This window comes from Primulina tabacum, chromosome 15, assembly GCF_025594145.1.
Source record: "Primulina tabacum isolate GXHZ01 chromosome 15, ASM2559414v2, whole genome shotgun sequence".
In the NCBI taxonomy this organism is placed as follows: domain Eukaryota; kingdom Viridiplantae; phylum Streptophyta; class Magnoliopsida; order Lamiales; family Gesneriaceae; genus Primulina; species Primulina tabacum.
The window spans coordinates 21,302,763-21,317,813 of record NC_134564.1 but is presented as its reverse complement, the minus strand read 5'-3'; the positions used below and the strand labels follow the sequence as shown (position 1 = coordinate 21,317,813).

At 36.1% G+C, this 15,051-nt stretch overlaps 1 protein-coding gene across 5 annotated transcripts; it reads left to right on the top strand.

Annotated features, from left to right (window-relative positions):
- Nucleotides 1-276: 276 nt before the first annotated feature.
- Nucleotides 277-11,595, top strand: LOC142526855 (transcriptional adapter ADA2-like). Of its 5 annotated transcripts, XM_075631487.1 has the most exons (13): nt 280-556; nt 1,012-1,070; nt 1,160-1,339; nt 2,247-2,312; nt 5,325-5,450; nt 5,531-5,606; nt 5,852-5,912; nt 5,997-6,058; nt 6,199-6,279; nt 8,638-8,857; nt 10,101-10,311; nt 10,679-10,975; nt 11,097-11,595. In XM_075631487.1, the coding sequence occupies exons 3-13, from the start codon at nt 1,172-1,174 to the stop codon at nt 11,292-11,294; spliced, it is 1,566 nt and encodes a 521-aa protein (XP_075487602.1). In that variant the 5' UTR covers nt 280-556; nt 1,012-1,070; nt 1,160-1,171; the 3' UTR covers nt 11,295-11,595. The 5 variants fall into 5 exon arrangements, with proteins under 5 accessions (XP_075487603.1, XP_075487602.1, XP_075487600.1 ...); XM_075631485.1 differs by having other exon boundaries at nt 1,012-1,339; XM_075631486.1 differs by having other exon boundaries at nt 280-1,070.
- The last annotated feature ends 3,456 nt before the right edge of the window (nt 11,596-15,051 follow it).

Below are 15,051 nucleotides of genomic sequence, written 5' to 3'. Positions count from 1 at the left end.
AAAATTTTGTTATTATATGTTTAAATTTAAATATTATTTTTTTTTTGAATTTTTTTCATTAATTTTTTTAAAAAAATTTAAAAAAATAAATAAAATTCAGTTTAGGTGGGTTAGACGGGTTGAGTCAGGTTATACGGGTTCGTGTTCGGGTTTGGGTTTTTCGGGTTGCTTTGGATTCGGGTTGGGTTCGGGTTAAAAAAATAAAAAAAATTACATAGGATTGACCCGAAACCTGACCCAACCTACCCGATTGACACCCCTGAGTTCACCCCCAGAATTCTAATTATATTTGAAGTTGAATGGTGAAATATATCAAAAGTTTAAGTCCGCGGTTGCAAATATAAGAAGTGCACTTCAAGTCTTCAACTGATATTTTTGGCGCTCTATTCCAACCGACTACAAAAGCACACGCAAATATCCATTCAGTGTTGTTTTTTGCATTTTCGCCTCTCATTTTTCCAGATATGGAAACCCTAAGATCGTAATTCTTTGGATAAATCGCAGCTCGCTCCAGTTGAATGGGTCGTTCACGAGTCGCCAAGGATACGAGCCAGAGGTTCGAGCAGTGATTTTGTTATTTTCGGCTTTAATTTGTTTTATCAGACTTGTATTTGATGAGGTGAATGTGTACGAGATGATTGATTCATTAATGGAGGAAAGAGTAGTGTCTGAGATGAACGATCAAAGATATTCGACTTAAACTCGAAACGGACTGAGAAATGCTAACTTGTTGATTGAAGTTGTGGTTATTTACTCTTGTTTCGATTTTCCTGAGTTAGTTCAGCATTGGAATGGCCATGTACGAAATGATTGATTCATTGAAGGAGGCTATAGTAGCATCAATATACAGTACAGATGAACGAGCAAAGATCTCCGGCTTATTCTTGGAACTGACTGAGAAATGTTAATGTGTTGATTGATGTTGTATATGTTCTTATTTTGTGGTTTAAAATGAAATTTGATGCCTGAGCGTACATTCACTTATATGTTTTGTTTCTGTTGCAATTCCAGGCAGCCAAAGAAAAGAAGGATTTCTGATATTCTGGAGAACATTGACACTGGGACTTTTAGTATGAACATAACATGACGATCAATTAAAATCACTGTGGCTGAAAAAAATTGACATTATATTGTCATAATTATTTTTCATATGAAAAAGTTCCAGGAATAGATGACTGTAAAGAAGACGTTCTGCAATTGTAGCTATTGCTATAAAGACATTTCGGGGAAGATTCGCATCAAGTGTGCAGTGTGTTCTGATTTTTACCTCTGTGTTGAATGCTTCTCAGTTGGAGCAGAGGTCCAACCTCACAAGAATAATCATCCATATAGAATCATGGTTAGTCGCCTTACTGAATTCTCATTTCTTAATTATTTTGTATAGCCATGATGGACAGTGAGAAATTGGTGCTTGTTGCTGTGAAATGTCCCAAACAGGTAATAAAATGATTGGAAATGCAATGGTTATATACGTTGGGGCCTAGGTAAAAGAATCGACGGAAATACAAAACAATCTCATCATAGGTACCGATCCCTAGTAAAAAAGAAACTATCCTATCTAACTTATTACGGGCATGAATATATCTAGAGGAATTTCGGTGAAACTAGTAATTTGATTCCTATTATAAAAGCTCTAGTTGGCTAAAGCTTTTGCAACGGATTTAACTTCCACAAAAATATGAGAGAAAATGAGGGTATAAGGGCTAATTAGTTTACTAATCTTGATAACTATATGCAATAGTTCCATTTAGCAGAAGTAGCTTTCAGGAATCCAACGGGACAGAAATAAGAGAGTTGGCTTCTACCTAACTTGAAATAAATCAAAGTTAGCACAAAGTTGAAATTTAATCCTAAAATATATTTTAGTAGATGTAGAATATTTATTTATAAAAATGTATTCATATGCTAATAAAACCTCCAAGTTTGTGTATGTTCTTTACTTTCTGGTCATTCAAGATCAGTAATTGTTGAAATATTCGTTTGACTTGTTTTTATTGTTCTCTGCCCTTTCCCAGGGTCATTTATATGCGTTAAACTACTTGTCTTTCACATTCAACTGAAGCTATTTTGGTTTTAATGGTGCCCACATTCAGATTTTAGACATTTTATTGTTTTTGTATTTGCTTTTGATGTATCCACAGTTTTGTTTCTTTCTCTTTCCTTGTTATCTTGCTCTTGTAAGATATTCTTAGTGCCATCAGATTATTCACTTTGTGATGCTGTTATTCATCATTTTTCCTAATCAGGACACCCTGGCTTTCCCCTTTTTCTGTGCTGAGTGGAATGTTGATGAAGAAATTATACTTCTGGAGGTATTTTGCATGTTTTTACTGATCTAAGTTCTTATTTTGGTTATTGTAAATTTAAATGAGGTTTTGAATTGGACGAAGAGGACGTAGACAGAAAATAGACGGAACTCATGTTATGTGTGGTTTGGCCGATAGGGCCGACGATTATGGGTAAATTTCCCCAAGGACCCAAACTCTTACTTTTTCCCTTAATTGAAAGTTTAGTCATCATTCCTTTGTATAACTGAGAGAATATTTAGGGATAAATCTGGTAGAGGAAATCACTCCAACTAAATCCCAATAAATAAGATCATATAAAATTTTGCTCTCAGCTTAATCAGATCAATTCTGATTCCAACTCATCATTATTATATCAAACAGTAATTGTAACATACCGTACTTTTAAACTATTTAAATTTACGGAAAAATAAAAATTTTATTAGATAAGAAATAAGCTTTCAAATTTTGATTAAAATATATTGTTCATCCAAAATATTTGCAATCAAAAGACCACAAATAAAGTGTCCTAAAGATACTTGTTCAAACAACATGAAGAAATCACGTAAAGGTCAGAGTATTAAAATCGTCGTGCATAAAATCTTAAAAACATTGGCGGTCCTCAGGTTTAGCCTCCTGCGCAGTCCAAGCTGCTTCATTGGTCCTCACACCTCGTCTCCTCATACTCGCCCTCACCTGCATCGATCAAGTCTGGTGAGTCTAAAGACTCAACATATATAAACTGGAGATAACAAATAATACGTAATAAAACCACATGCATCTTTAAAGTAGAGCGTATATACTTGAAGCTTGACCTGGCAGGGGAAATACACTACCACATACATGAGATCCCCGGTCATGCTTTATCGGGTGGATTGGTCCCTGGTCATGTTTTATCGCTTTCCAATCCTGATCTAAACCCGGTCATGCTTTACCGAGGTGGAGAGGTCCTCGGCCACATTCACCGACTTCCAAACCCGTTCATAATTGGTCACAAGACATTTAGTATACCTCAAAATCATAAAATATATTTTCTCATTTTGCACGTCGAACATACTTACATGGCGTTAAGGGATACGTTGGATCTCGCTTGGGGCCACTGCTGCACATACTAATAAGAGTTCAAGCACTTATCTTTCATAACTTAGACGTATTAATCATGCTCACCCCCGAAAATGACAAATTTCTTATGACGTTCTAAATCTCTCGGGAATCGACCTCGTTTAATCATCGTACTAAACCATGAAATCGAACCCCAAAACAAATCCCAGTATTTTCCAAAAATGGAGGACACGGACCCCGTGCACGCATTCGGGTCTGAGTCCGTGTAGCCTCTACAAACTTAACCTACGGATTAAACAAAGGCACGGACCCCGTGTCAGTGTCCGACTCTGGCTCCGGATCCGTGTAGACACTGGAATTTCACACACAAAAGAAACAAGGGCACGGACCCCGTGTCATGGTCCGTCTACGGGTCCGTGTATACTCTGAAAAATGGTACCCAACGAAAATCACTATACTTGTGACTTAATCCTCCTAACTCGATCGCGTGGACCGCGAACCAACGCCTCGAGATCCATCCTAGGATGCTATGATAATGATTCAAATAATCAGGACGCCTCAAACCACGATACCAATCATACAACGCAACTAAAACCGTGACACGCTATTTTGACACTAAAATGCTTCCTACGACTTCTAGTGCAACCAAGTGCCTATCGACTCGAAACGAAACACCAAAAATCATCCCAACATCATACTTACAATACTTAAACGCAGCAGCGATAACCCAACGGTTCCCAACAAAGCCTGCAACAAATAATCTTCAAGAATACGTCAAGAACACATTTTCAGAAAATTACAGTTTGAGCAGCCCCACAAAAACGATCATGACTCAGTCGTTTCTTGTCCAAAAATTACGAATTTACTGTCAAATCGAAGGTATCAAAAAATACTACGTTTCATATGTTAAAAGTTTTTCCAGAAAATCGACCGAAAAGTCGCAGTATTTAAAATGACAGCAAATTTCGAGTTTCCAGATCTAAAATCGTTTCAAAATCGATCCAACCAATTTTTGCTCAAACTTTGTACAACATACGTAAGTTTTTACACATAATAGACATAAAAACATATACTATGACGAGATCGATGCATAAACGAGAGAATATACATGCCTTTTGGTATTTAAAATTACCGAACCGACGATACCGAAGCGGGAAGGATGAAGTGTTGATCCGGTACGAACGTGCCATGATTTTCTTGCTACGAAATGGACGAAAATTGCTGGAAAAATACAGAGGAGACGGGCGGCTGCTCTTGCTCTAAAAACCTTAGGTTTTGTTCTCAAAAATTTGAAATGAAAGTGAAGGAAAAAATGTGTGTGTGTGTGTGTCGTGTAGGTGTGTGTGTGTTAAAGTGTGTGTGCGCGTGTGTTTTGTAGGTAATTAGACTAATTAAAATACTAACCTTCTTCTAACTTCAAATAAAATCTATTAATTTAAAATAAAATATACAAGTGACAAATTTTTAAAACTTTAAAGTCATAAAATCACCTAATAATTAAATTAGGCTTTTAAAAATGATAAAATTAAATAAATCATTTAAAAATGACATTTTATTGACTTGGAATAAAATAGCACATTTTAAAATCGCCAAAATCGTCGCCGGTCTCTTTTCCTCGATCCCGCATCAAATAATCGCCTGAAACATGAAACTCGGGAAAGCATATTAACGTGCATCACCTAAACATAAATAATTTAAAATAATACATTTAAATAAATTATTCATCTCTAAAATCATTTTAAAATTAAATAAATAATTTAACAATTAAATAAATGTATGGGTTTTACGTGTATTGAATTTGGGCTCTACTAGTAATAATGTTTTCAGTGATGAAGTCCTAGTATGGTGGTTGTACTTCTCAGTATATTCTTATACAATCACTCAGTTTATGGTTCCTTATAATTATTATGGATCAGTATGCTATTGAGGAGGGCAGGTTTGTTTCCCTGTATTAGTAAGGATACGCTTATCTCGCAGGGTCTTGAAATTTATGGACCAAGTAATTGGAGTAAAGTCGCAGAACATGTTGGAACAAAAAGCAAATCACAATGTGTTGATCATTATAACATGATGTATATGACCTCCCCATGCTTCCCTCTTCCGGTATGCTATATTTTCTCTACTCATTTGTGTCAATTCAATAAAATATAACCTTAACAATAGTTAAATGCTGAATTCCCTAGGACATGTCTTATGTCCTGGAAAACAATAAAGAGGAGCTCCAAGCTATGGTCCGAGAAGTCAGTGAAATCAATGAAGGTCAGCCCATTCTGTTGAATCTTTTGCGAACTGGAACTTTACAAACTTGTTAGATGAGAACTACAAACTCATAAAATATCCTGCCTGTGTGTCCTTTTGTCAACACGGTCAACTGTTAAAGAGAGACACTGCTTATTATTCCTTCTTAGTTAACAGATGTGACTCTGTCCTTCGGGTTATGTACTTTATTTTATATTTTTACAAAATTCCTTCCATATTTAAGCTATTTCATGTGACTTTCTCAGCGCCTTCTACTTCTGGAGAAGTTGATGGTAAAGAGGTGCCCCAATTTTCAACAAGCATCAAGTATATTTGGAAAAAATTTGTTCATTTTCTTATAGGATCTCTTTGACCTTTACAATCTGATTTCTGTTGGTTTTTTGTCATTAGGTCAGAAAATCAAGGAAAAGAAGGTGCAGTAGGACTTTCTTCCTCAAGCAACACCCCTTCTGGTACAACCATTAGTTCATATGGGGCGTTCAAGCTCTCCATCCTGAAACAGAAAGTCACACCACAGATACGGAATGTACATATTTTGTATTTCGAATCATGACTATTGCGATTTCCACCCTTTGGCATTCTTTGCTCTCAGAGGCTGGACACAGTGGAGGTTTTAGCTGCGGTAATCTGCCATCAGAATCTGGCAAAAGTGCATCGGCCATTAAAGTAGAAGGTGAATAGCTTCTTTGTTGCAAAAGGCTTATTACTCAATTAATTTGCTCAGCCTATGTCTTCTTTGACTGAGTTACATCCTATTCATCTTCTAGTGCTACTGGTTCTTGATGAACTGGTCATCTTTTAGCATGGTGCTTATCAGTATGTCACATAGTGAACTCTAACTTCGTGCGTTTTCTGTTGGGTGATAAGGTATTATATATAATTTGTTATATGCTTGTGGAACAACAAGTGCAGTTACCAAAATAAAGAAAACAAATAAATAGTTATGAAACTAATTTTTTGGTTTGATATTTTTTAATTATTAAGAAGGATATGCCTTGAATATCTTCCATGAGCATGAGGTAAACATTTGCATATAGTTGTGGTATATGGCTGCCATCACACTGCTACGGTTGGATCCTAACCATTTTGCGATTCTTTGTTTGAATCTACTCTAAGACAAAGTAATCTGATTTTTTTTATGTTCTGTATTTCAATCTATTTGGTAGTTTATAATGTATGACGTACTAAAGTATGTCGTCTCGAAACAATCGACATCAATGAATTTTATTTGCCAAACATTTTAAGAATCCTCTGCTACAAATTGATCATCTTCAATTTTTTGTTTGTTGATCTCTGTAATCACTTGATCATCACCATTATCACCCAAAATTCCAAGGGATGGTGCTGCTACTTTCTGTTACTCATTAATTGGGACTTGGACTCGTTTAGGTTTACATTATGTATTTATAGTATTTAACCCTTACAAAACACTTTGCCAAGTTTGACTAAAGATTCCAAATTGGGTAGGCTGGGTCAGCCTGTTATGGTCCCAGGTTTGGATCATGTTACGGGATGATCAATGTATTTGGATAGGGATTCGAGGCTCATTTTGAGAGAACCTCGCGATCTCACATTTACTATTCGATTTTAGGATTCTGGATATTCTTATTCCTTGCAACAATAGCCATTTAAATACAAAGAAGACAATCAATTTCCCTAGCAAGAAATCTGCCGTAATTCCCTTATCCATGGCTAGAATGCATGCAATATTAAAAAAGGAAACTAAATAAAATCCTTCTAATTAATTCCTTATATCTGAATCTTCCACCACTTCATCCTTGATTTCAGCAGTTTGTCCTTAATTCTTACCCATTACTTCTGCCTCCCCTTGGAAATCGTGCTTGTCTTCAAGTACGAAAAAGAGAGATTCCAGGATCTTTAAATTATTGCTGCTCTCTTGCTATTCTGAAAAATTCTCTACCACTTCAAGAACAATTGTTGTAGGATTATCTCAAGGATTAAGCGCAAATGGCGGTAATTCTTAAATTCTTCCCACTTTAACTTTGGCGATCTCGTTACCATTTGAGGAACCAGAGTTCGCCATCGCACTCAAAGTGGAAATAGGCCAATCTTTCCTTGTCTTTCTCCAGTCTGTGTTGGTGTCGAAAATACTTTTCACTAAGATATCTCATCAAGTCTAATTGGCTATTGTACCGGGGAAAAGCTAGCTTCAAATTTTGAGGTACTTTTGATAAGTCATTCTCGCCGTCTCGCTGTCCTTCAAAATGCTGGTCGGTGGTACCCCGTTGATTGCTGCTGTCTTTGCCCCGATCTTCTTCCAATCTCATGGTTGCCAGAGAATTTGATATCTCCTCCAATTGATCAAGAAGAGCTTGCTGCCTTCTTTCATTGGCTGCCATGTCCTCTTCATACAGCTTTACAAAAGCTTCAAATTGTTGTTGTAGTGCTTGGAATCCCCCCATGACGACTGGCTCTGATATCAACTGGTTATGGTCCAAGGTTTGGATTATGTTATGAAATGATCAATGTATTTTGGATAGGGTTTCGAGACTCGTTTTGAGAGAACATCGTGATCTCACATTTACTATTCGATTTTAGGATTCTAAATATTCTTAATCCTTACAACAATAGCCATTTAAATACAAAGATGACAATCAATTTCCCTGGAATGAAATCTGCAGTAATTACTTTATCCATAGCTAGAATGCATGCAACATTAAAAAAGGAAACTAAATAAAATCCTTCTAATTAATTCCTTATTTCTGAATCTTCCACTACTTCATCCTTGATTTCATCAGTTTGTCCTAAATTCTTACCCATTACACAGCCATATTATGAGAATTTTGCGGTCTAGATCTGTGGATTTCCTTTAGTGATTAGGTTGTGAGGTAATTGGAGTACGTGCTCTGCAGGAGGTGCAATCATTTAATTTCCACTTTATATTACTTGTAGACCAACTGTTTAAATTTATTTCCCAGCTGCCATCATTTCATGAATCATGATTTGCTAATAAAGATGTCTCAACGAGTCCATTTATTATGCTTAAACAGCTCATATGTTATATCTCCAGATTTTCATGATGAACTCATTGGAGAGCAAAAACCAAAAATATCAGGTGGCAAGGGTGTTTTTGTGAAAGAATTGTGTGGTTATAATTCCAAGAGAGAAGATTTCGAGATTGAATATGATAACGATGCTGAGACAATACTGGCTGATATGGAATTTAAGGATAGTGATACAGACACTGAGCACTTTTTGAAACTACAAATGTTGCATGCATACAATAGAAGGTAAATTTTAGTTTCTTTTTAGTTTCTCTATAGTTCTTAAGTTGCCTCATTTTCTTGTTCTTGATATATTTTTTCCCCTCTTTATGCATGCCATCCAGTGGATGATTTCTGGCTCACGTGTCATGAAAAAATGTCCCTGATTTTTCTTCTACTTTGCTTTGTTAGAGTTTTTGCACTGAATTGGAACTGTAGCAGGTGTTTCAGGCCTTCAGTATCTTTACATGTGACACTTATGATGGTCGAAGTATATGTTAAATCGAATGCCTCTTAGTTGTAAATTTATCATGTCTATTTTTTTCTTCATCGTCTATTTTTTAATTAGAAAGAAAATTACTGTAATATATGTTTGAAGATGTCTTTTAAGTTTTCTTTCTATCGGTGTATCCTGCCTCTATGATTGCTTTAATTGTTCTTCGCATGCCCTTGTTTCATGGTCTACAAGGCATCTTGGTTCATTACGTTATAAGAGGCTTGAAACCACCATTAAAACTGGGGTATATTCGTTGCGTGCACCAGGTAAAATCACTTTGTCATATAATTTATCTAAACTAGAAATTTAATGAGGCTTTAGTGGACATGCCATCTCTAAACTTCACATATTACAGCTTACCAACATAATATAAGGAATGGTTAGAAACCAGGGTAAAATTTTAACTAATTGCTGCAAGCGATAAAGACACGCAGTAATAGAAAATTTAGTTGCATTTTGTGGAACTACACTCCATTGCCAAGGACTATTCAAGCACCAAGACTATTGTTCTTGGCAGATGAAACTGCTTCCTGATATGTGCATTTTGGAAAAAGTGGGTAAATAAGTTTTGGTTTGGTTGGAGAAAATCTTTTGCTTTGTATCAGGAACCCACTCACTCATCATGTTATGCATGTTCGTTGTGTATTTGTTGATTTTTATAATATATGGCCAAAGAAATGTGTTACATGGTTGCGGAATCTAGTTGTTTCACTTTTGAGTACTCTGCAAGTGCTTTATGAGATTCTCGTATTTAAATGCCCTATTTTGCTCAGGATTTAACATTAAAGAGCTTCTGTTTCTTTAAAACATCTCTAGTTTCCTTTTGACTTTTACAATATCATTTTTGCAATCATTGCACCTTCGGATTGTAAATGGTCGTTGATATACGCACATTCATTTCAGTGGTAAACGTGCTGTAATCTTAACCAGGTTAAACCTTTTTGGCAAATGTTTCATTTGATTGTTCCTTATTCAAGTGTATCAATGTGGCAGACTTGATGAAAGAAAACAAAGGAAAGACTTCGTATTAGATAGAAATTTATTGATTTCCAATCCTTCTGAAAAGGACCTTACCTTGGATGAAAGAGAATTGTCTGGCCACCTCAAGGTGTTTACGCGATTTCATTCTAAAGAAAAACATGACGAATTGCTGAGGAGTGTTATTGAGGAACGTCGGATTTTGAAGAGAATAGAAGACCTTCAGGTATGATGCAAATGATTATGCTATTTTCTTAATATAAAAATGCAACGTCATGATAACAGAAAGAGGCGTGATCATAAAAAGTAAAGTTGGGGCACTGAGTAGAAAGCACTGTGGGTAGATTGTTTCCTCTTCAGCTTGGAAACCACAATTAAATAGTGCGTGTTCTGTTTTCATGTTCTCTGTAGAGCATAATTATTTGAGCTGAATATAGGATTTTATGAAACTTTCAGTATACGATGTTGAAGACTACTTTATTAGAGATGGATACATTATAAATTGATTTGTTACCACGTCAAGAGCACAGTTTTTACCAAAACTAGTGTCAACGTTGGCTTCTAAATTACTGCTGAAAGTTCTGCCGGTGCAGGAAGCTCGGGCTGCTGGTTGTGTCACGTCTTCTGAGGCAGAAAGATATATTGAACAGAAGTGGAAGAAAGAAATGGAGGAAAAAACCAGCCAGGGTGGTCCCGATGCCAATTTTCATTTAAGAGATAATCGGCGTAAAGGCGAAAAACGTACCATCCCCGGGCTAGGTATCAAGAGCCATACTATATCAGATTCTGGTGTGAAAAGCTCATCAGCACCTGCAGGACTCATTGGGCTTGGTGTCTCAGAGAAATGGAATATCACTGGATTTCCTGGAGCTGATGAACTTTCAGAAGACGTAAAAGTCCTTCCTCGTAGCCTTAATTTCAACTGTCAGTCATGTTTACCATTTAAATTTCCCAACTGGTTCTTTTCGAAAACTATCTGAATTTTAGTGAATTTTTGAACCTTATGTGCAGGAAAAACAGTTATGTGGTGATATCAGAATCCTGCCAATACATTACCTCAACATGGTGCAAACCATGACAACGGAGATATCAAATGGAAATATTACTAAGAGTTCTGATGCACACACCCTTTTTAAAGTTGACCCTGAGAAGATTGATAAGGTGTTTCATATGCTTATAAGAAAGGGGATTGTTCTCAAACATGAATGATATCCAGTTATCCTGAGGTAACTTCTTAACTTCTGCCCAAGTTTTACTTAGCAGTACCATGTCGCGTCGTTCGAAATCAATTGGTTGGTGGTGTCTTGATAAAATTTAGAAAAGTACAGTATATAGTGAACTTCTGCAGAAAATCAGACTACTGAACAGATTTTGACCTCCATTGTCACTACTATAGTTTTACACGATATCTAACTTTTCGTTACGTTCAGATGGGCGATTCGACTCAATGAACAATCCCTTGATACATTGTGGGTATACTTGATGTGATATGTCAAATTATAGAATATATTGCGATTATTGAAATGATATGTACCATGAAAAATAGTGATTTAATAATAGTATCCATTTAGGTGCATTTGATTTGACTTGAGGCAGTTAATATGATGGAGTGATAAATTGATTTTATAGCCCTCCAAGATTATCGAGGGATGATGGATAGTTTGATTTTTAACGACAAAAAAATTAGAAAAATAGTCATCGAAGTATTTGTTGAAATTATACGATTTGCCCTTCTACCAAAACAGTCAAATTTCTTTTCGTCATTATTTGATCTATCTACACTTATTATGATATTAAGCAAGAACATCTATAGGTTTATCATACAATTGATTTTACGAAAACATATTTATCAACTACAAAGTCTTTGTCGGTAACAACTACAATTTCATGCATAGAGTTGTACGATAAGGTTCAAGATTTTCTGAATGTTAGTTGTTTGACTCATAAGATCGTGATGCAATTTGTTGTCCCAGGTATGATACACGTTCCAGTAATCTCATCCGATGATGATCTACGTTGGTTTATTTCTATTCATGAACAAGTTTTTCTTTGTATATCTCTTGAAAAGAAATCTCAAATGGACTCTTTCTTCAAATTAGGTCAACCACTAACAAGGTAGATCCAATCTAATTTTGCACTAGAAAAAGTAGAGCATTTTTCTTTGAGAAATGCATACTTTCCTCAACAATGCAATTTTATTTGGGCTTGTAAAAATTACAAATCCCATAAACTTTTATTTAAATATCTCAAACATATTTGAGACCAATTAAACTTTGCTTGACTTTACTCAAGCCCACTAGTTGGATAATTATTTTTAATTGAGCTCTACAAGGTCCAATGTTATTTAATTAATTCAACACTGAAATTAATTTAATTATTTGGACTCTACTAGGTCCAGTAGTGTTTAATTAAATCAACACTTGAATTAATTTAATTTAATCTATAACAATGGTTATGAAAACCACAATTTTCAAATACATTATTCACTTGGCCAACTTTTAATTCAAGAACACTTCCACAAATTAAAAGTTACATTCCCCTCATAGAAATCGTACTTCTAATTTTCTTTTGTGCTTATAAACTCCTTTATAAGCCGTTCAACAAATTGAACTTTTTTACTTTTTAACGGAATCCAGAAAGTTAGCACTTGTGTGATCCTCAATGGTTCAATTATATAACTAGCCGTGAGTCCACATCCCAATGTGATTCGTGACTAAATATGTTCTTATATGAGCATACCCCATTTGCTCCATTCTTATTTTATCAACTCCTTGATATAAGAACGTCAGCACTGAAGTCTGATAGTACTCAATCAATCATGTTAAACGCCTAGCAGCATCGTTTACAGGATTCTCTAGGTATCAAATGATAGTGCCTGCAAGAATTAATCTATTATGGTTAGCGTACAATATGGTCCCTTCATCTTATATATCCGACCGATTCGACAAATATTGGTATGTCGAGAGCTGTCAAAGAATCGATACTATGTGTCATGTCGTAGTTGTATCGATTGTATCTAAAAAACCCCTTTCTTAATTACAACCAAAACTCTGATCAGAGATTTCAAACTACATACACATAAGATCACATAGGTTATCCATACCCGAAGGTACGCGATGAATCCTCGACTACAATGAATTGACTCCTATATGTTTCGACAGAACACCCAACCTTGCCACCTGATGACTCCATATGAGTCGGTAAACAAGTCAAAGTGCAATGATAGCATATAGAGTCACAATGTTGTCCCGGGTCATAGGACTAATGGTGTACAACCATAAACTAGGACGTTTTCGCTCTTTAAGTGAGAACCACTTGGAATGTCCTTTATGGAGGGTTGTTTGGCGTACTCTACAAGAAGCACCTATCTGCATGCTCGGACATCACAATGTCCCTTACCAATGAAACATGGTATCCATATCGCAGATACTAGTCTCAAACTCAAGCGGCCTTTTATCCTTCTTAATGTGTGCCGAATCGACTAGGAACTGTTTAGAATATAAAGTATTCCGAGTTTCATGATATGAGCATCTCATGTCTTTCTACTATTTGTATATTCAAGGACTTTATCTATGCAACAAATATGGGTATACAGATAAAGATGTGCCAAAAAAATAATTTCAAATATTATTAATATAAAGATTATTTATACATAGAGTTTCAACATGAACACTCGGCCAACACTTGGCTCGACGGGCATCTATCTAACAATCTCCCACTTGCACTAGAGCCAACTACTCATATGCTTCAAACCCATCGATTCGCGGTGCTTCATGAATAATGGTCCAGGTAAATACTTAGTTAGTGGATCAGCAACATTATTTGCGGAGCCGACTTTGTCAATCGACACTTCTCCTCTTTCCACAATCTCTCGGAGGATGTGGTACTTTCTCAATACATGTTTGGATTTCTGATGAGATTCTCCATTAGGAATGACGCCCAACTCTTGGACGAAATTCCTTAACCAAACAGTCTCCTTTGCTGGTGGAATCCACAGTACTGTATTGCTTGGAACTCTTCCAACAGGCAGCAGCACCATTGAGCATAAATACAAACATAGAGGTTGAATTTGAGTCATCGATATCGCTTTGGAAGCTAGAGCTGGTATAGTCTTCTAATTTCAGTTCTCCACCCTCATAGATCAAGAACAACTTATTGGTCCTTCTCAAATACTTGAGGATGTCTTTCACAGCTTTCTAATGTGGAATACCAGGGTTCGATTGATATCTACTTACTAACTTAGTACATAAGCCACGTCAGGACGTGTAGATATCATCTCATACATGATACTACCAACTGCGGATGCATACGAGATGCATGTCATCGTCGCTATCTCTGCATCAGTCTTGGGAGACAGACTTGGATAGGACACTCCATGACACATGGGTAGATGTCCTCTCTTGGACTCATCCATCGAGAACCTCTTAACGATGGTATCAATGTATGTGGACTGGGTGAGACCAATCAATCTTCTTGATCTATCTCTATAGATCTGTATTCCCAATACAAAAGATGCTTCACCCAAGTCCTGCATCGAAAACTTACTCGCTAACCATATTTTAGTTGATTGCAACATCCTTACATCTTCCCAATGAGTAGAATGTCATCAACATATAGCACCAGGAATGTTACAGCACTCCCACTAAACCTTCTTATACACACAAGGTTCCTTAGGATTTTAGTAAAACCAAACTCTTTGATTGTACTATCAAATCTGAGGTTCCAACTCCTAGATTCCTGCTTTAGACCATAAATAGATCTCTGAAGTTTTCATACCATATGCTCACTTCCGATAGACGTAAACCCTTCAGGTTGAGACATGTAAATCTCTTCCTTAATATCCCCATTAAGAAAGGTTGTCTTTACATCCATCTGCGATATCTCATAGTCATACCATGCAGCTATGACTAGCAATATTCTTATAGACTTGAACATTGCAACTGGAGATAAGGTTTCCTCAAAGTCA

Bases quoted from the DNA above. Each gene is read 5' to 3' on its own strand.
- LOC142526855 (XM_075631487.1), top strand. From the start codon at position 1,172: ATGACTGTAAAGAAGACGTTCTGCAATTGTAGCTATTGCTATAAAGAC. The intron at 5,607-5,851 runs GTCAGCCCATTC...TGACTTTCTCAG, and splicing joins AGTCAGTGAAATCAATGAAG to CGCCTTCTACTTCTGGAGAA. The intron at 10,312-10,678 runs GTATGATGCAAA...CTGCCGGTGCAG, and splicing joins AGAGAATAGAAGACCTTCAG to GAAGCTCGGGCTGCTGGTTG.